General features: G+C 38.9%; 1 protein-coding gene across 15 annotated transcripts in view; it reads left to right on the top strand.

Annotated features, from left to right (window-relative positions):
- The window catches only part of Mlip (muscular LMNA interacting protein), a 244,876-nt gene that overhangs the window by 81,667 nt on the left and 143,236 nt on the right, over positions 1 to 19,973 (top strand). For 3 of the 15 annotated variants that reach the window (XM_029481440.2, XM_085844802.1, XM_029481431.2), the window contains exon 1: positions 15,032 to 15,148. The exons of 10 other annotated variants lie outside the window; for them this stretch is intronic. In XM_029481440.2, coding sequence (XP_029337300.1) covers positions 15,104 to 15,148 — 45 coding nt within the window. In that variant the 5' untranslated portion in view covers positions 15,032 to 15,103. Of the gene's footprint in view, positions 1 to 15,007; positions 15,149 to 19,973 lie in introns of those variants that run through there. 2 more of the 15 variants (XM_029481435.2, XM_029481448.2) reach the window with 1 other exon arrangement.

The following is a 19,973-nucleotide window of genomic DNA, read 5'->3' as shown; positions in this document are numbered from 1 at the left end:
ACTTACTGAATCTCAAAGCTCCACAGAATTCTTGGATCATCTGCTCCAGTAGTTTTCAAACTTATGAACCAGAGCAAAGAGAGTGTGTTTTAACAGAACACTGGAACAGCCTCCAACAGAGAACTTAATCAAATATCGCTACCGAATTTGGTTCTAATTTATTTTCTGGTTAAAATTTTAAAATTTTGAGCAGGGATCACTATTAGACACAAATTCCCAGTTGGAAAGCACTCTTTTGGGCCAGCAGTTGTTTCACAGATGGAGAACCTGGGACCTGGCAATGCGAAGTCACTTATCTAAGGACAAATGGTTCAAATGAGTAGTCTTTTGAAAATGCATGTGGAATTTCAAATTTAGGCTTTCTAGTATTGGTGATTACAAGATGGCTTCCTGTCAATCCGATGGCCCTGGAGGAAGTTAGTCTATGGGCCTGCCACATGATGGCTGTGCATGCTCAGTGACACTTGTGTTTGCTCTGTTGTTGGCCTGTGAACAGGCACATAGTTACACTGAAACACAAGCTAGTAAGTTTATTGGAATTTTTTTTATGGCTGTGTTTTCCTTACAATGAGATGGGTCACTGCGAGATAGTATGGTTCATAGAATGTTCACTATTTGACATTTCACATAAACATTTGCTAAATCCTGAGACTCACTTAATGAGGTATTTACAAGTCCTAGCACATAGAAAGAAATATAAAACAAAAAGCTGTTACACAGGAGCATTAGTGACTTAACTGACAAGAAAATAATGGTGATGTTGGTTATGATACTAATATTATAACATTAATAACTAATAATAGTAGTGTTGACAATAACAACCAAAATATAAATAAAAGTAATTTCTTGAACTATAAACTTTGGATTACTTTATCTTCTTATAGAAGCAACTTCTTATATTGCTCAGCTAATACATAATTCGTTTTCTTTGACTTGTTATCACAATTCATTCCAAGAATCTGAAACCTGCTGTTAGGCAGAAGCATGAAGCTCTCTATGTTTATGGTTTAGTCATAGTGTTGGTGGCTACTTTGCAGGACACTCTGGGCTGCTTCTTGTGGACATCTGCATAATGGAGTCTCTAATCATATCACGTCTATATGTTTCATGCTGGACAGCTCCCCTGAGAGCACCTGTGGATCATTTGCTCTTCTGCAGTTCCTTTAGATCCCACCAGCACCGCTCACTGGAGCCTTCACAAGTGTGAGCCTTGGTTGTGAACTCCGGTCATTTTTTTTCCAACCCTGACAGTCTTCTAGAAAATACATTTGCCTTGTATTTGGAATTTAAATAAAGACATTTCCAAAAACAAAATGAAGAAAGAATAATACCAATAAGAGTCTTTATTAACAGATAATTTTTGTTATGTTTATGGACTGAAAACATCTCCCTCATTTTTGCCACCCATGGACCCCAAATGTGTCTTCAAGTAAATTGGCTTGACCTGGAAACTTAGCATCCATTTCTTCTCTCAGTTATAAATTCACGAATAGATCTGTCTCCCCCTTTAAAGTGGTTTCCCTGGCAACCGAACCACCCTGGCATGATCAGAGCAGTTTGTCATTTTTGAAGTTTGACTTTCTGACAAAGCTGCCTGACTCAGGAGAATGAGGAAAACATCTAAACACAAACATTTCCAAAACATGCCAATGGTGGATTACATATGGAAAGCACACTGAGGTGACTCCTCTGTAGACCGCATGTCACCCCATTAGCATCACCTTCCTCCACCAACTGGCAAAGGGAAACATCTCTTGAAGTAGCTATCTTTGTAGCAGGGAACAGATGGAAGTGATTCTTAAAGTGGATCTATTACCATAAAGATATATTCTGGGCAGCAGTGGGAAGATAGAGATAGGGGAGACAGCAGAAGGCACATGAAGTGAATTCACCTTGCTATTGCTCAGCCTTGCTTATCTCCAGGCTAAAATAAACACACGGGCCACCTCAGACAAATCATGGGAATATAGACACATGTCCCACTCACAGTCAGACAGGGCCAGATGAGAACAATGTGGGTCTTATTGAGTCCCCAGGCTGCCTTGTCATTTGTTTTACTCTCTTTACAATGGCATGAGTATTTAGTATACATCCCTAATGCTTCCTCAACACCACATTGATGTGTTATTTTTCTGGTGACCAGTTAGAACCTCATTCAATCTGAATTTCCTTCTTTCCTGAAATCCTATTCCAGCTCTTGTTCCTAGAATACAGTGGAGGGAATAGTGCTAGAGAGGATGGTATGGAAAGAAGAACATGTAAATACGTCTGCTTTTTAATATAATTTTCTTCTACCCTTTGAAAAAGTGAGAGGGATTTATAAAACACAGAAAACGTTGAGATCTATAGTAACCCCCAAATGGGCATAAAATCAAAGAAGTCAAAAGAGCAGAGTAGATGCCATAATGGGGAACTTGTCAGAGTTCTCTCCTAGTGAGTTTGCAGTCTTGGTATAAGATGAATAACAGGTAAATAGGCTGTGTTGTCCTACTTGCTGGCCTTCAGATGGAGTGTGTCTGGGGGTCCTAGCAACATCTAACATGGCAGTAGGCATCATATAGGATTATTTGACAAAAACACAACAAAACATGCAGGGGGCTTAACTCTTATGCTCTGAGTGCCCATTCCTGAGAGGCGAAAAAAAATATTTGACAGAGTTTTTTTTTTTTTTCCTTATGAAGGAACTGTTGAACACCTTTGTTGGGGTTCTGGGGGATTAATTTCCTGAACTCGATAAAGATCATGTTTCTTAGGTCAGTCATAGAAGAAACTACAATGGAGGTTTCTGTAGATATTTAGCAAGAATAGATTATATGTATTTTTAATATTAAAATTGGCATTTTGGAATGTGAGTGTAGATACTATGGTGATCACAAAGATAGGGAACACAGGACCTTTTTGAGAAAGACCTGTTGAGCAAATGCAACACAGGATATAGTTGGAAGTTTCTGCCTGGTGCCTCTTTTCGGGATACCTCAGCGGCAGAATGATAATTGACTCTGTTGCCAGCATGCCTGTGCAACCCATACCAGGAAAAGCATTAAATACTTTGTCTGGGTATGATATGCTTTTATGTGGCAATGCTTCAAACCAGCACATATTAAGAGATACACCCATTAGAGAAGTCACTCTCAGTTAGCCCAGGCTTTTCTGGATTTATATTCCAATTCATTTTTTTTCCTTTGACCTACGTTGTTTCTGTGATGGTTAATCTTAAGCCATAAGCTTCTATCATCATGGGCATCATCTTAACTATCTACTTGATTGGATTGAGGATGCCTAGGAGATTAGTAAAGTGGACCTTTAGGGTCCTGGGAATAAGTCTATGAAGAAATTCAAAGAGAGGATAAGATCAGAAGCTCTTACCTAATGAATAGATTCATCTATTGATAGGTTCTTAGTATGATGACATTAAAGGAGATGGTGAAAAGTAGGGAGTCTCCAGGGACCAGATCTTGCCCAGGTTCATTTTGTGTCTCTTGTTTCCCATAAAGTGGGCAACTCTCTGCCGTAAGCTTCTATTATCACGGGCATTATCTTACATCAAGAGAATCAAAAACATGTTGGGGGTTGTTTCTTGCACCCCCTGTTAAGTAATTCAGGAGACTAGGAGATCTGCTGTGGATTACTGGTGAGACTGGGCAGAATATGCATGCTATACAAGAGGAAGATGTTTAATCAGTTCAAATATCTGAGTGTCCTCCACAATATATTTTTTTGTTAGACTAAGATAGGAAAGTGTTAGAAGTGACAAGACAATGAGGCCGACTGAGCATAAAGAGAAAGAGCACAGTGAAACTATGAGAAGATGATTCTGGCTGGACCCAAGGCTACACAGAAGGCTGGAGTTAGAGGTCAAATGATTGTTAGCTATGGCTGTAGACAAGAGAGAAAACAACAGGAAATGATTGAATTCTTTACATAAGTGATTAACATTATGGCATGGTCAGTTCTGACATTCTTTGTGGTTTCTTCCTTTCTACCTATTCATCACCAGCCTGTGATCTTTAGAAAGAAGCCTTGTCCTTAGGCTCTACAAAGGCTATGAGATTCTAACCATCACAACCAAGTTTCAGATGCCAGGATACATGGTGAGATAAAGACATGCATGCCATGCCATTTTAAAGAAGCTTGCTTCTAGTATGGCTCAGTGGTTATCACTTGACCAAAGGGCCCTACCTACTCATTAGGGTGGCTACAGGATATAATCTTTAAAGGCAGCAGTGACATTTATATCTTTTAAAAAATGTTTTTAAATTGCACCTGAAATGTAATCTATTGTTTCATATGATGAAAACATAAAAGCTAAAATCTGGTGTTTTAGATCAGAAGGTAGCAACAACATCTTCCTGGAAACCACAGAGAAATGTTAAATGTCAAAATGTATCCCCTATATCTCCCATGGGAGTCCGTTACTAATCATCTAACATGTAATGAGATGTTTTCCACATACCAGGAACTCTGCCCCTCTCTCTGCCATTGTATTTGACAGAGCCTCTGAGGTCATTTTAATGAATGACCTATTATAGCAGATAAAGAGATGGAGGGTTTGGGAAAGTGAAGAAAATCGTTCAGGGTCACAAATCTCATGCTTTTCTGGTAAACTCATGCCCATTCTGACTTCCCCCTTGTACTGTGATCTTCATAGTAAGATCCACAGCTGAGATATCACAGAGAAAAAGCTAGAGCTCAGGTCAGGGTAGCTATGGAAGTCAGGGTGGACTGTGAGACTCAGCCAGCTCTTTTGAGTGTTGGAACCACAGGAAAAGATCATACAAAATTAAGGGGGAAAGACCTTCAAAGTTGGAAGCAGTAGGTGGCATGCCAGTGTTGTCTCTAGGAGGAAGGCACCCAGAAGGGTCACTGGAGGAAAACCAAGGAGGAAATATCAGACAAGTCCTGGAGAATGATTTCAGCAGAAATGGGTTGAAATATCCACAGCACAGAATTTTTCAAAAGCACAAAAATGCCAATGGTTTGAGTTGTAGAAGATCCTATTCTGAATATCTTTGGAGTGTAGACAGTGGGATAAGATAATCCATTGAAACGTGTATGACAACTATGATGCTAATAGCATCTGACAGAAGCGAGAATATGAAGAGAACTCTGTGGCCCAGTGATGTCCCATCTGCTTGGTTGCATCTGTATCCAGTCCTATGGCATTACACCTTTGACCATCTTTCTGTAATCTGTCCAAGGTCATACTGCTCTTCAGTGACAGAGCTGGCTTCTGAGTTCTTGCTTATGATTCTATGAAAATGAATGCATTTGTTTGTTTGTTTCTCTTCTTGCCTTTCCTTGTTTGGTGTAGCTTGTTGCTCTCAGTGTCTAATGAGACATATAGACTATCAATAAGCTGGGTGCCAACTAAAGTTTTTATTTATTTTTTTGTAAGAGAATGGAAAAAGCCCATAAATCCCCCCAAAATAATATTGGGTACACTTTTATAGGAAATACTAAATGTATTAATGATAACTTATTCTTTCCCTAAATAAAATGTTTTAAGGAGAAATGAATTTTGATCTATTTTTTCCTGCATTATCTTTCAAGACTATACATAGCTGTTACTTTAAAAATAATTTTAAAACTTTGAAAAATTTTTTGGAGAATATGATAATTTTACAAGTAAGTTCATTAAGAGAACTCAAATGGTGCATTTTGGATCACAGTAAATGTCTCTGGAAATAAAGAAGGCATTTTATCTTTAGAACAAGACATTTTACCAACTCTGTACTCCAACAGTACTCCTTTGTGTTTTAAATTCCTTTATGCCTACAGATTGGTCAATTGAATGCCATTAGGACCTCTAGAACTTATTTTCGCATATTTGAAAGCTCACCCGTCTCCTACACAGTCATGCTGGTAAGAGAAGCCCACCCTGTGTATATATCTGGGCATGATACAGCAAGGGCAGCCATTGGAGTCTGAGGCTTACAGATTGCTGCTCTGTGTCCCTGGGCCTTCTCAGACAACAAGAGTCACACCACAGTATACTTTCAAAACACTGGTAAGAGACTTTTAAAATATTTATATCATGAACTTTGAGGATATTTTTCAATAAAATAATATGACTGGATTTTTAAAAAGCCCCCAAAGCTAAGGTTTTTCAAAAAAAAACTGTGTGTTTAGAATTTGGGAGTAATTAAAATCAGATGACTGGAAGACAATTGATTTGTCTTGTTGCCATACCAATTAATGGAAATGTAAGTGGGAATAAAGTCTGTTTATACACAGATCTATAAAGGCAAAGATATCAAAGCAAGAAAAATAAATAGAGATTGATTGGGAAATAAAGAGAAATCAAAATAGTGATTTTTAAAGAAAAGTACTTTGGAATATACTTGATACCAATCTTTTGATTTTGTCATAGGTATGTACTGGCTTTTATTGGGCTCTCAACATTAAATTGCTAGTTGATTGGGAAACTCTACATAATACCATATAGCAACAGCAGCAGGCAATACCCATAGCTGAGAGCTTACTGGAGGAGCCCCATGTTGGGAATACCCTATGTCTATTTTTATTTCATTACTATAGAAGCCCTAAGAGTCAGATCAATTGGTGCACTATTACTTCATTCTATACCCTGAAAAAATAAGAAAACCACTTTTTCATGTCGCCTTCTGTTCTATGTCTTGTCATCTCACCTTTGAAATATAACCTGTTTGTGATTATACTTAGGCAACTTTCTATCACTTAATATGACTTGGTGAGAGAAAAGGGAGTGGCAGAGAAGGGTTAAATTACATCTAACTAGTGAGATGACACTCAGCACCTGTGTTTCTTACTTTTTTTTTTTTTTTGTAAACAAATATAATGTACTCACCCAGCAGCAAACAACACTTACTAAACACAGGCAACAACAGCACCTACTAAGCACAGGCAACAACAGCGTAACAAAGCATCATCATTAACTCGGTCTCTATGGAAGACTGCCAGGTTTTTTCCCCCCAGAACACTTCTCAGGCTGTGACAAGATGCTGGTTAGCATGGCTCTAAGGTGCACAGAAACTGCTTTTCAGTTAAACCAAAAGCAACGACCATCCTAGTGTGACTTGATTCACCGGCAAGTTCTCATGCATCCCGGCGGATTGTTACTAATGCACGCATCTTCATACAAAACAAGACTTCAGTGTAAATGCCGACCCTCGGAATTTGCTTTTCTATTCCAGGGTAAAAACATAAAGGGCAGAAAAGGGGAAATGATATAAATATTAAAAACAGAAATGTGCTGTATATATTAACTGGGGGTTTCTGCTAAGCCTCATGCGTTTATTCTATCCCACCCCCCAAAAAAAGAAAAAAATAGTATTGACTGGATTTTCACTGTGTGTAAAATATCTACTAGGGGCTTAAATGTCATTTCAATTAAACTCTAGGAAGATATTCGTTAATAATAGATTGATTTAGAATTTGGGTCTCATTCCAAACATCATTATTTCCGTTAGCACAGATAATAATGAATCAATGAAATCAAACATAGAGATCATATATTACCTTAGATTTATTTTTATTTTATGTGCATGGGTGTTTTGCCTGTATGTATGTCTATGTTTCATGTGCATGTATGGTGCCTTCTGAGTCCAGAAAAGGACTCATTGTCAAGAGTCATTGGAGCGCATTTTACAGATGGTTGTGAGTCATCATATGGGTATTGGGAATTGATCCTGGGCCATCAGTCAGTGCTTCTAACTTGTGAGCCATCTCTCCAGCTCTACATTAGATATATTATTAAGATAAATATATTTGCTAAGAACTCTGGTCACTGTGCATTTTGCATTTCCTACATAGATAGTTATATATAATAGTTTTGCAACTCTTATCAAAGTCCATGAAATTCTATTCTTCAGTGAGATCTTCTCTACTTTAAAGCTGCGCTTCAAAACAACATGAATTTCTTTCACAGCTAGGATTAAACACACAAACACTAAGTGTAACATCTACGAATAGCTGTATAGTAGTATGAACAGGTAGTTATACTTTGACTACCAGGGCTTAAGAAAAGTATTCACTTGCGCTCAATTCTCCTGGGTAGGAACCATGTTCAAAAACAAAATCCTCACTGACTACAGCGCTGTAATTTATCATGTCCTGCCACCGTCCTTATCTCTGTGTGGTAAATGAGCGTGTCTCAGATAAACTTTAGAAATGGGGAACAGAAGAAAGGCGGCCTGAACCCAGCTTCTGGCAGGCAGGTGCACATGCAAATCCTCTCACACTGGGTGCTGGTCAGCGAGGCCTTTCATCTTCCCAAGGCTCATTTTTCTTTCTTGTCTCATGAACATAATTCTCTTGATTCTTTGTGAGAATCACAACAGATGAAACACTGAGTACCAGAAGCAAGTCTCATGAAGCTCACTCAGTGGCATGTCTAGGTTTTATATGTAGAGTGAAATCTAGTCTCTGGGGGAGTGTTTGAGTTGGCCACTGAGTCAAAGCTTAGCTGCCAACGAGGTCTGATTCTGAGCAGGAGACACTTCTGTATCTCTCTTTATGCCCTCAGGCTCTCACATACACCACTTTCATGCCGATTCTTAAAACATCCAAAGTGTTGGCACTTGGCATAGCTTCTTCACCGTGAAAGGGGAAAAAAAGGAATACAGTGATTAACTCCTGTTACTCTGCAGACACTGAGATTCTTGAAGCAGAAACCTCCACCATCATTCTTTTATTTAATAAACACTTGCTGGCCTTTGGCAGTGACACGCACTATTGTAGGTCCTAGAGGTATTCATGGAACAATAATGAGAAACTTCCACTGTCTTTGTGATGATGTCCCAACTGGGGAGCCAGAAGCTAAAAAATGTTCTGTCTGCTATAAATGCAGGGCAACAAGTACCACATAGAGATCCAAGGTCAGAAGGGAGTGTGTGCACAAGCAGGAGGCACCCTGAGACCTTTGCTATCAGGGAAGCCAGAAGGTACAGTGTTTATAAAGAGTGGCCTGTGTCAGAAACTGTTAACTCACATGACATAACACAAAATAACTGCCTCACAGTCTGAGCTTCGGAAAGCTAAGCAGAGAGGCTATCCAGGAAGAAGCTTATGGGAAGAATTCTAAGCAGACCGTGTAGCATCTTAGGAATCCACCCTACTTCATGTAAAAATCTCCCCTTCCTTTCCTTTCTTGCTCTCCTCAGGGGTGTGTGTGTGTGTGTGTGTAGGATCCTGTGTTTGAGAGTACACACACACACACACACACACACACACACACACACACACACTGTGGTACATAGTATAAGTGTGGAGGTCAGAGGACAATCTTGGCTGTCAGAAACCATACTCATAAATTATTTAGCAGAGAGAGAGGGAGGGAGGAAGGGAGGGAGGGAGGGAGGGAGGGAGGGAGAGAGAGAGAGAGAGAGAGAGAGAGAGAGAGAGAGAGAGAGAGAGAGAGAGAGAGAGAGAGAGAGATGCAGTCCTCTGCTGTATATGTGTTGAGGGTTGCTTATCAGCTGGTATATGCTGCCTGGTTGGTGGCTCAGTGTCTGGGCAATATTGGGGGCCCAGGCTCCTCCCTTTGTGTCCTGAGAGTCTCTCACCTCCCACATCTCTGGTACATTCTTGAGGGTTCCCCCATGTTGTATATTTCCATTCATTCTGCTGGCCCTCAGGGCTTCTCTCTTGTCCCCCCAATACTTGATCATGTTCCCCATTTTCCTCTCACTCCCCTCTTCCACCCAGATCCCTCCCTCCCTCTGCCTCCCATGATTGCTTTCTTCTCCCTTCCAAGTGGAATTGAGGTGTCCTCACTTGGGCCCTTCGACATGTTAATCTTCTTGAGTTCTGTGGGTTATGCCCTAGGTATTCTGTACTTTTTGGCTAATATCCACTTATTAGTAGTACATACCATGCATGTCCTTTTGGGTCTGAATTATCTCACTCAGGATGATATTTTCTAGTTCCATTCATTTGCCTGCAAAATTCATGATGTCCTAGTTCTTAATAGCTGAATAGTATTCCACTGAGCTAGACAGAATTTTCAACAGAGGAATCTCGAATGGCCAAGAAACACTTAAAGAAATGTTCAAAGTCCTTAGTGATTAGGGAAATTCAAATAAAAATGACCCTGGGATTCCACCTTACACCAATCAGAATGGCTAAGATAAAAAACTGGTGATAGCACATGTTGGCAAAGATGTGGAGAAAGAATACTCCTTCACTGTGGTTGGATTGCAAACTGTTACAACCACTCTGGAAATCAATCTGGAAGGTCCTCAGAAAACTGGAAATAGATCTTCCTGAAGACCCAGCTATCCCACTCTAGGGAATATACCCAAAAGATATCTCAGCATACCACAGAGGCACGTGTTCCACTTATTCATAGCGGCCTTATCTGTGATAACCGGAAGTTGGAAACAACCCAGATGTACCACAATGGAAGAATAGATATAGAATTTGTTTTAAATCAGGGACCATCATCATTTGCTGGCCAAGTAATGGTTTCTTCAGAAGCTATTCTAAACCCATGGACTCTCTGGAGCTACCGACGCAACTAAGCAGATGGTTGACAAATGTTGCTGCGATGCATGGCTTTTAAGTTTTTATTTTAAGTAAAAATTATGACTTCTCTCACTGAAGTAGTTGTAACAGCAATGATTATTTTTAGTGAAACAATAATTGAAAATTACAAGAGAAAAAATGCTAAAAGATAGACAAAAGTTGCAAGTTGACAGGTTAACTGTTCTGATGTTACAAAGTGCTTCAAGGAAAGCTTTGGATATAGCTAAAGACAGAAGCTACAATGTTTCCTTTTCCAAATTTGGGCTTAATTGCCTTCCTTGCTTTATGTTTGAAGAAGAGAATGGGCACAAGACAAGATCCGAGTGGGGAAAGCAGAGTGACATAGAAGACAAGAACACTGGAGTTGTCAAGTTCTTTTAGAATAAACGGAGCCATTGATAAAATTCTATACATCACTGGCCTGGGATCCATATACTAGATAGACTTCAGAGAAGAGTGCATCTAAGACTCGATGGCAGGCACTCTTTGAGGTTTTGTTCATTACATAGAAGTACACATATTCATCTCTGAATCCTTATTGAACGACGCATAAAGTTAAAATACCTTGATTCAAAGTCTTTGATGATGATCTAGATTTGACCGACTTTTCTGGTCTTAGGAGTCTTTTTATTCTCTCTTGTATTATTTATAAGGTTAAAACCCCACAGTGCCACGAGAAGTAACATACAAGGGATAGTATCTAACACATAAGCATGGGCTGCCCAAGCTGAATCTAACTGTAAGATTCTATGGAGCAATGCTTTCCTTATTCACATTCACAGGGTAGACATTCAGAATAGCTCAGAGGTCCTCCAGCTGATCTTCTGACTTGTGTCCTATGCTTTTTGTCTATTCTTGCTACTCACTTCTCTTACTGCTCTAACAAGGGATTCCCTAAATCTTCTCTGACTGCCAGATAAATTCTTCTAGATCCAACAGGACACCATTTCCCCATTCTGAGTGTAGCCAAATTCTTGCAATTAATTCACAGCAAGTGTCTGTGCTCTTGTGGCTTTATGAATGGTCAGGAGAATACCACCGCATGATTTAGTTTTTGTCAGCTTGACACAAACTAGAATTGCCAGGCAAAAAAACAAATTTCAATCGGAGAAATGTTCCCATTTTATTGTCTTGTAGATAGGTCTTTATGGCATTTTCTTGATGGTGTATTGATATGAGAGGGCCCAGCCCACTGTGAGGGGTGACACCCCTGGGCAAGTCCTGGGAGGTATAAGAAAGTGAGCCTGGAAGCTCGTTGATTAAGCAGTGTTCCTCCTTGCTGCTTGCCCTAGTTTCCCTCAGTGGCAGACTGGGATCAGGATGTGTAAGCCAAATAAGCCTTTTTCATCTTCAAGTTGCTTTTGGTCATGATGCTTATCAGTGCAACAGAGAAGAGAAGTAGGAGAGTAACACACCAGCAATGGGACACAACCCAGAAGCTTGTTGAAAGTGCAGGTGTGGAGAATCCACTGCTGAACTTCTCAAGCAGAAACTACAGTTCTAAAGGTCCTGCCAATGGTGGATCATGCAGTGACATTTAAGAACTATAGGATGGGCGATCTTTAAAACTCTCTTCTCTTTGTATCTCTGTTATTTATATGACAGATTTATGTATATTCTCAGAAAGAATGAAAGGTTCTTGGCATCAGATATACATAGCCATAAGTGTAGATGTCAGAAGATATGTTTTACTGATGTAACAGCACATACATTTAGAAATTTGGCCCTTTCCTGGGGCAAGATGTACTAGTGTTATTTGCAGTAGTTTCCCTGCTTCTTTTTTTTTTTTAATTTAAGATTTTATTTTTTTAATATTTTTTTATTACTATTTTCCTCAATTACATTTCCAATGCTATCCCAAAAGTCCCCCACACCCTCCCCCCCACTTCCCTTCCCACCCATTCCCATTTTTTTGGCCCTGGCGTTCCCCTGTACTGGGGCATATAAGTTTGGAAGTCCAATGGGCCTCTCTTTCCAGTGATGGCCGACTAGGCCATCTTTTGATACATATGCAGCTAGAGTCAAGAGTTCCAGGATACTGGTTAGTTCATAATGTTGTTCCACCTATAGGGTTGCAGATCCCTTTAGCTCCTTGGGTATTTTCTCTAGCTCCTCCATTGGGAGCCCTGTGATCCATCCAATAGCTGACTGTGAGCATCTGCTTATGTGTTTGCTAGGCCCCGGCCTAGTCTCACAAGAGACAGCTATATCAGGGTCCTTGCAGCAAAATCTTGCTAGTGTATGCAATGGTGTCATTGTTTGGAGGCTAATTATGGGATGGATCCCTGGATATGGCAGTCTCTAGATGGTCCATTCTTTTGTCTCAGCTCCAAACTTTGTCTCTCTAACTCCTTCCATGGGTGACTGTTTCCAATTCTAAGAAGGGGCAAAGTGTCCACATTTTGGTCTTCGTTCTTCTTCAGTTTCATGTGTTTTGCAAATTGTATCTTATATCTCGCTATACTACGTTTCTGGGCTAATATCCACTTATCAGTGAGTACATATCATTTGAGTTCTTTTGTGATTGTGTTACCTCACTCAGGATGATGCCCTCCAGGTCCAACCATTTGCCTAGGAATTTCATAAATTCATTCTTTTTAATAGCTGAGTAGTACTGGACGAAATGGACCAATTTCTAGACAGATATCAGGTACCAAAGTTAAATCAGGATCAAGTTAAGGATCTAAACAGTCCCATATCCCCTAAAGAAATAGAAGCAGTCTTTAATAGTCTCCCAGCCAAAAAAAGCCCAGGACCAGATGGGTTTAGTGCAGAGTTCTACCAGACCTTCAAAGAAGATCTAATTCCAATTCTGCACAAACTATTCCACAAAATAGAAGTAGAGGGAACTCTACCCAACTCATTCTATGAAGCCACAATTACTCTGATACCTAAACCACAGAAAGATCCAACAAAGATAGAGAACTTCAGACCAATCTCCCTTATGAATATCGATGCAAAAATCCTCAATAAAATTCTCCCTAACCGAATCCAAGAACACATTAAAGCAATCATCCATCCTGACCAAGTAGGTTTTATTCCAGGGATGCAAGGACAGTTTAATATACGGAAATCCATCAATGTAATCCATTATATAAACAAACTCAAAGACAAAATCCATATGATCATCTCGTTAGATGCGGAAAAAGCATTTGACAAGATCCAACACCCATTCATGATAAAAGTCTTGGAAAGATCAGGAATTCAAGGCCCATGCCTAAACATGATAAAAGCAATCTACAGCAAACCAGTAGCCAACATCAAAGTAAATGGTGAGAAGCTGGAAGCAATCTCACTAAAATCAGGGACTAGACAAGGCTGCCCACTCTCTCCCTACCTATTCAACATAGTACTTGAAGTCCTAGCCAGAGCAATTCGACAACAAAAGGAGATCAAGGGGATACAAATTGGAAAAGATGAAGTCAAAATATCACTTTTTGCAGATGATATGATAGTATATATAAGTGACCCTAAAAATTCCACCAGAGAACTCCTAAGCCTGATAAACAGCTTCGGTGAAGTAGCTGGATATAAAATTAACTCAAACAAGTCAATGGCCTTTCCCTGCTTCTTAATAGAATCACTGTGAGTCACTATTGCACTCATGATTGTCCTAAGTTCAAGCTCTTGACAATGTTGAAAATATTAAATGCTGTAACTGTACATGAAATAAAACCTTCACTTTTGCATATCGTTCAGTATATAGCCAGCTCCCTCCACATTACATCTTCCAGTGCTTATGCACAAATATAGGTTGTATAGGTTTGTAGAAAAAAAATCAATGCTTAGAGAATAGGAATACTGAATAAATCAATCTCATGAGAAATATTTGTGACTTGTTTATAGGTAGGCAGGGCAGTCACTATCTTCCAGAAACAGTGGAAGGGAATTTTGTTTTGACAGCTATTTGGTAACAAGCTCTCTTTTAGAGCTACTTTTGTTTAACAGCAGAACTTGAGTCACTCGGATGCTCCAATATCATTGACTGCCGTTCACACGCCAAGGACTTGTCACTGAAATGACTGGCTTTCCAAAATGATCACTGTGTTTTCCAGTTCTTTATTTAGACGCTCTGTTTGCATGTGTTTGTGCATCTGAATGTTCTCTGTGAGCGTGGTCAACTAATCACTGAAACTGGCAGATGCCAGGGCCCTTCAATCAGCTTCTCATTGCTGTCCAATCTGGCTTCTCCCTTCCTTTCACAGAATACATAATTGGACTGCAAGCCTGAAAGGAAAAGAGGGCAAACACATAGAGGTAGCAATTTTTCACTTCCACTGATCCCATTTTAGCAGTCAGTGTGACCTCTCGTGAAGTTCCAAAAGAAATAATTGTCAAAACAAATCCTTTGGAGCTGAAAAATATTCAACTCGGAGAAGCATCTGTTCTGTCTTCTTTTAGATTCCTCCTCCCCCACAACCGTGTGTGTGTGTGCATATGCATGTGGGTGCATGCGTGTGTGCTTGTGTGTGTGTGTGTGTGTAGGCGATTGCGTGCGTGTGCCTGTGTTGTTTTAGTAAAAGGCTCTCTTTCCACCTCAGTCATTGGTTTGCTTTCAGAGCAGGGGCTTCTGAGTGACTGCAGGAACAATTACTTCCAAATGACCTCCTGCATCTTAGCGGGGAGCCTTGAGACCACACCCAAGGTAAAGAGAAGTCTTTGCTTAATGCTTTCAGTAACTTTAAAAGACACACTGTTCTGGTATATGCGGAGGGTGTGAGGGCGAGCTACCCGGGTGCTGATAAATTTGTCTGTGTTGTTGAAATGAGATGGTATCTATAATCAGAGAAACGGGCAACTGATAAAGACAAAATTGCTTGTTGGGCAAAGAAAAAGCCAAGGATTGTGCTTGGCATAGAGTTAATGTTAGAATGCTTGTGATGTCTTTTCTTAGTAAGAGGCTATTGGTCCTTTGTGCTGCGGGTGCCAACACGGTGGTGTGTTTGGGGGGCACTTTTAGGGAAATATAAGAAAGAAAAGCACACAGCCTGAAGCTGAGCAAAGGAGTTTACAGCCTGCGAGGCACTGGGGAAAACACCTGTCATGTTATAGCCTGTGCCACCGGTGAGAAGGGGTCAGTCTGACCAATTTGGGGTATCTCAAGCCAAATTTCGTATACTATTTTAATCCATTTAGTTCTTATTTCTGTTATTAAAATAATTTCCCAGAGATCAGATGTTTAAATGGCATTGGCAGCTGAAAGTGTTAATTGCCAATTAAGAAGCGAATGCCATTAACTTGCATCCGCTTCCGCTTTGTGGGAAAATGATTTTTCTTTTTTTGTCTCCATAGCAATTCATTTTGGGGCTCTGTTAGATCTGCCACACAGTGTGCAGTAAATGGTAAATGGCTTTCTTCTTCTTTTTTTTTCTGAACAAGGGATTCATCAGTCTACAGGCTAACATAGATCTTCAGAATATTCCACAGTGTGGCTAGTGTAGCTTCAAATCCCATTCCATCAAAAGGTCCTTTCAAGTGAACCTTAGGTTTCTGGTAAGACACAATACAGGTGCTAGATAAACACAGTGAAAGACCTGGGTGCTAATTTTGTAGTACTTTCTTGAAAGTTAATATCAAAGGGTTGCCCTTTTCCTGATGTTCTGGAATATGCATATAAGGACAGGAATTAATCCCTGAATTTATTCCTACTCAGTCATAACTCTGAGGTAAGCCTTTAATCTTTAGATTACATATAATATATATCACATATCACACACATATATCTATATGTAATAAGTAAGTATTATATATATAATATATATATAATAACTAAATAAGGAAGTAGAATTGCTTCCCTACATTGATGTAGATATTTCACTTAGGGAGGGCATTGAAGTTCCTGTGGGCAGAGTGTAGCCATAAAGTTGAAGGCCACTATCTTGCTCCTGTTCAGTGGCCTTTTTTCTCATCGTGTGTTCATGTTTAGAAATCTCTCCATCATACTGTGAGAAGGGCACATCTTGTTCATCTATGTACTGGCTTCCTTTTGTTCTTGTTTTGTGTACTAAAATTATAATTACCAACTTTTTAAAAGACTATAGGTGGAAGTATCCCTTGCAGAATTTTGTACTTTAGAGATTTAAGACAAGCTAAGCTGGACAATTGTGCAAGGCACTTGGGGAAGTAAGTTTAGATCACTGTATATGCTTTAGAAGATATGGCTACTGCCCATTTATTAAGAGTTAATGGATTTTGTACCTGTGGGCTATACTGAAGGCTTTTCTATAAATCTATTTAATTTCCTTTGGATAGACTTCAGGGAGACCAAGTCATTTCATAGGAAAATGAGGGCAAGAATAAGCACCTGGAAGTGAGGTCAACATATCATCCCTTCTTTCTTGATAACTATTAAATGACTATTTTGCCCAAAGGAGAAGAAAGGATAAATATTTTAATTATTATAGATAGTTATTTATTGTTGTAGCCAAATACTTGCCTAAGGCAATTTAAGAGATGAAGGGTTTATTCTGGCTTGTGGTTTGAGTGTGTAGGTTAACATGCTCAGGGAGCCAAGGCAGCTGGAGTGTGAGGCAGCCTGCTAAACTGAACCGTCAGTCAGGAAGCAGAAAGAAGATGGATGCTGTCACCAATGTGGCTTCTCCTATCTTGTCTTTTGCTTGGAACCCCGGTCCACTGAATTCTGCTGCCCACATCCAGGTGGGTCCTCTTCCCTCATCAGTTAAGCCTTTCTGGGGTACTCCCATAGCCACACCAGCAGTGTCTCCTAAGAGATTTAAAAATCAGATCAAGCTGACAAGGAATCTCAACTACTGAGTACTCAGTGGTACCCCTCTCTACACCGATCTCCATATCTGCAGGACATTGACAAGCTTAACTATGTAAGAAAACATCCCTAGGAAAACCTAGGAAGTCAGTAGCATTCATTATGTGTTGTTGATTAGCCTTAAGGGCCTTTCTTTCTCAGTCCTATAAGGAGTCTAACCTTTCTTCCCACTAAGGAAAAAATGTGAAGTACTGCTTTCAGATGATGAGCTACTACTCGTCAACTCTGACATGGCTATTGTAAAGAGATCATGACAAATAATTTTAATTTCTATGTTATATTTTGTTTATATTATTTCCATTCCCCAACTCTTTCAAGATATTTCTCATTTCTAACCACATAACTTCGTAAACTTTCTTTCAAAAAAAGAAAAGAAAAGAAAAGAAAAGAAAAGAAAAGAAAAGAAAAGAAAAGAAAAGCAAGGCAGGAAAGAAGGAAAGAAGGGAAAAAGGGAGGACAGAAAGGAAGAAATAAGAAAAATCTATTTACGGTGAGAATCAGGTATTGAAGCTATCTGCCCTCATTGTGTTAGGATCAATGTGATTTTAGCATAGTAGTAGTGTTTCTTTTATGAAATTGGGTGCCCTTGCATTGGGTACATAATTGTTTGCAATTATCCTAATCTCTTGTTTGATTTTTTTCCTTTAATATGTATGCATTGTCCTTTACTATCTCTTCTGATTATTTCTTTTTTATGTCTATTTTGTCAGAAATTAAAAAAACTACATGTTATTTTTTTTTCTTGGATCCATCTGCTTGGAATAACCTCTTCCATTCTTTTACCCGAGGGGATGTCTATCCTTAATGGTGAGATGTGTTTCTCAGAGAAAGTAAAAAGGATTCTGCTTTCTATTAAAATCTGATATTTCATGCTCTTTTATTGAGGAATTGAGACTGTTGATACTGAGAGTTATTTCTGAGCATTGCTTATTAATTACTATTATTTTATTGTGGATTTTTAAAAATTCATTTGGTTAACTGTTCTGGGATTATTTGTTCCTTGAGTATAGTTAACATTCTCTTCAGACTGAAGTTTCCTTATAGTGTCTTTTGTAGAACTAAATTGCCAAAATGAAAATTTTTAAGTTTATTTTTATCATGAAATATTTTTCTCTCTCCTTTGATTATGACCAATAGTTTTGTTGGATATATCCAGCAAAAATTATATATATATATAATTTTATAATTATATGTCATATATATATATATATGACATATGTGGCTTTTCAGAGCTTGTAGGGCACCTTCCAGGTCATTTTGGCTTTCAGAGTCTCCATCAATATGTCAGCTGTTATTCTAACAGGTCTGTCTTTATATATGACTTGATATTTTTTCCTTCAGCTTTTAATATTCTTTTTTGTACTTTAAAATTAATATTTTAGTTATTATGTATCACAAGGCTTTTCTTTTCTGGTGGTGTCTATTTGATGTTTTGTATGCCTCTTGCTCCTTAGTAGATATCTGTTTAGATTTGGGAGATTTTCTTCTATGATATTTAAATATATTTTCTGTGTCTTTGACCTCAGTTTCTTCTTTATCTATTCCCTTTGTTTGTAGGTTTGATCTTTTCATAAAGAATTTTTTTTACCTGAAATTTTCTTTTATATTTCATCTAGTTTGTTGATAAGACTTTTCTTTGAACTTACTCTTTTGATTTCTTGAATTTTTCCTACCAAGTTTTATTTCAGTTTTGCTGTTCTTTAGTGATTCTGTTTCTTTGTTAAATTCTATTTTTATATCTTAGTTGTTTTTATTATTTCATTCAAGTGTTTGCTTATATTTCCAAGCCTTCGTATCCTCTTTAAAGTCCTTTAACATATTCACAATTGCTATTTTGAAATTCTTGTCTTATTTTTCAGTTAAATTCACCTTTTTAGGGTATTTTAAAATAGGGTGTGAGATCCTGGAAGAGGTATATTGTCTTGGTTGTTTATATTTATGTTTTTGCACAGAGTTAAAAATTCTGTGGTATTTCCTGGTATTGATATCTGGTCACATCTTTGTGGTGTGAGTATTTCTTTCTTTTTTTTTTTTTTCTGTGTTTCTAAATATTTTATTTATTTATTTTTTTTAAATTTTTAATATTTTTATTACATATTTTCCTCAATTACATTTCCAATGCTATCCCAAAAGTCCCCCATAGCGCCCCCCACTTCCCTACCCACCCATTCCCATTCTTTTGGCCCTGGCATTCCCCTATATTGGGGCATATAAAGTTTGCAAGTCCAATGGGCCTCTCTTTCCATTGATGGCCGACTAGGCCATCTTTCGATACATATGCAGCTAGAGACAAGAGCTCCGGGGTTCTGGTTAGTACATCATGTTGTTCCAACAATAGGGTTGCAGATCCCTTTAGCTCCTTGGGTACTTTCTCTAGCTTCTCCATTGGGAGCCCTGTGATACATCCAATAGCTGACTGTGAGCATCCACTCCTGTGTTTGCTAGGCCCCGACATCGTCTCACAAGAGACAGCTATATTTGGGTCCTTTCAGCAAAATCTTGCTAGTGTATGCAATGGTGTCAGTGTTTAGAAGCTGATTATGGGATGGATCCCTGGATACGGCAGTCTCTAAATGGTCCATCCTTTCATCACAGCTACGAACTTTGTCTCTGTAACTTCTTCCCTGGGTGTTTTGTTCCCAATTCTAAGAAGGGGCACAGTGTCCACACTTTGGTCTTCATTCTT

This window comes from Mus caroli, unplaced genomic scaffold (genome assembly GCF_978045245.1).
Source record: "Mus caroli unplaced genomic scaffold, Mus_caroli_1 scaffold_11, whole genome shotgun sequence".
Lineage (NCBI taxonomy): Eukaryota > Metazoa > Chordata > Mammalia > Rodentia > Muridae > Mus > Mus caroli.
This window is presented reverse-complemented; position numbering and strand designations above follow the sequence as displayed.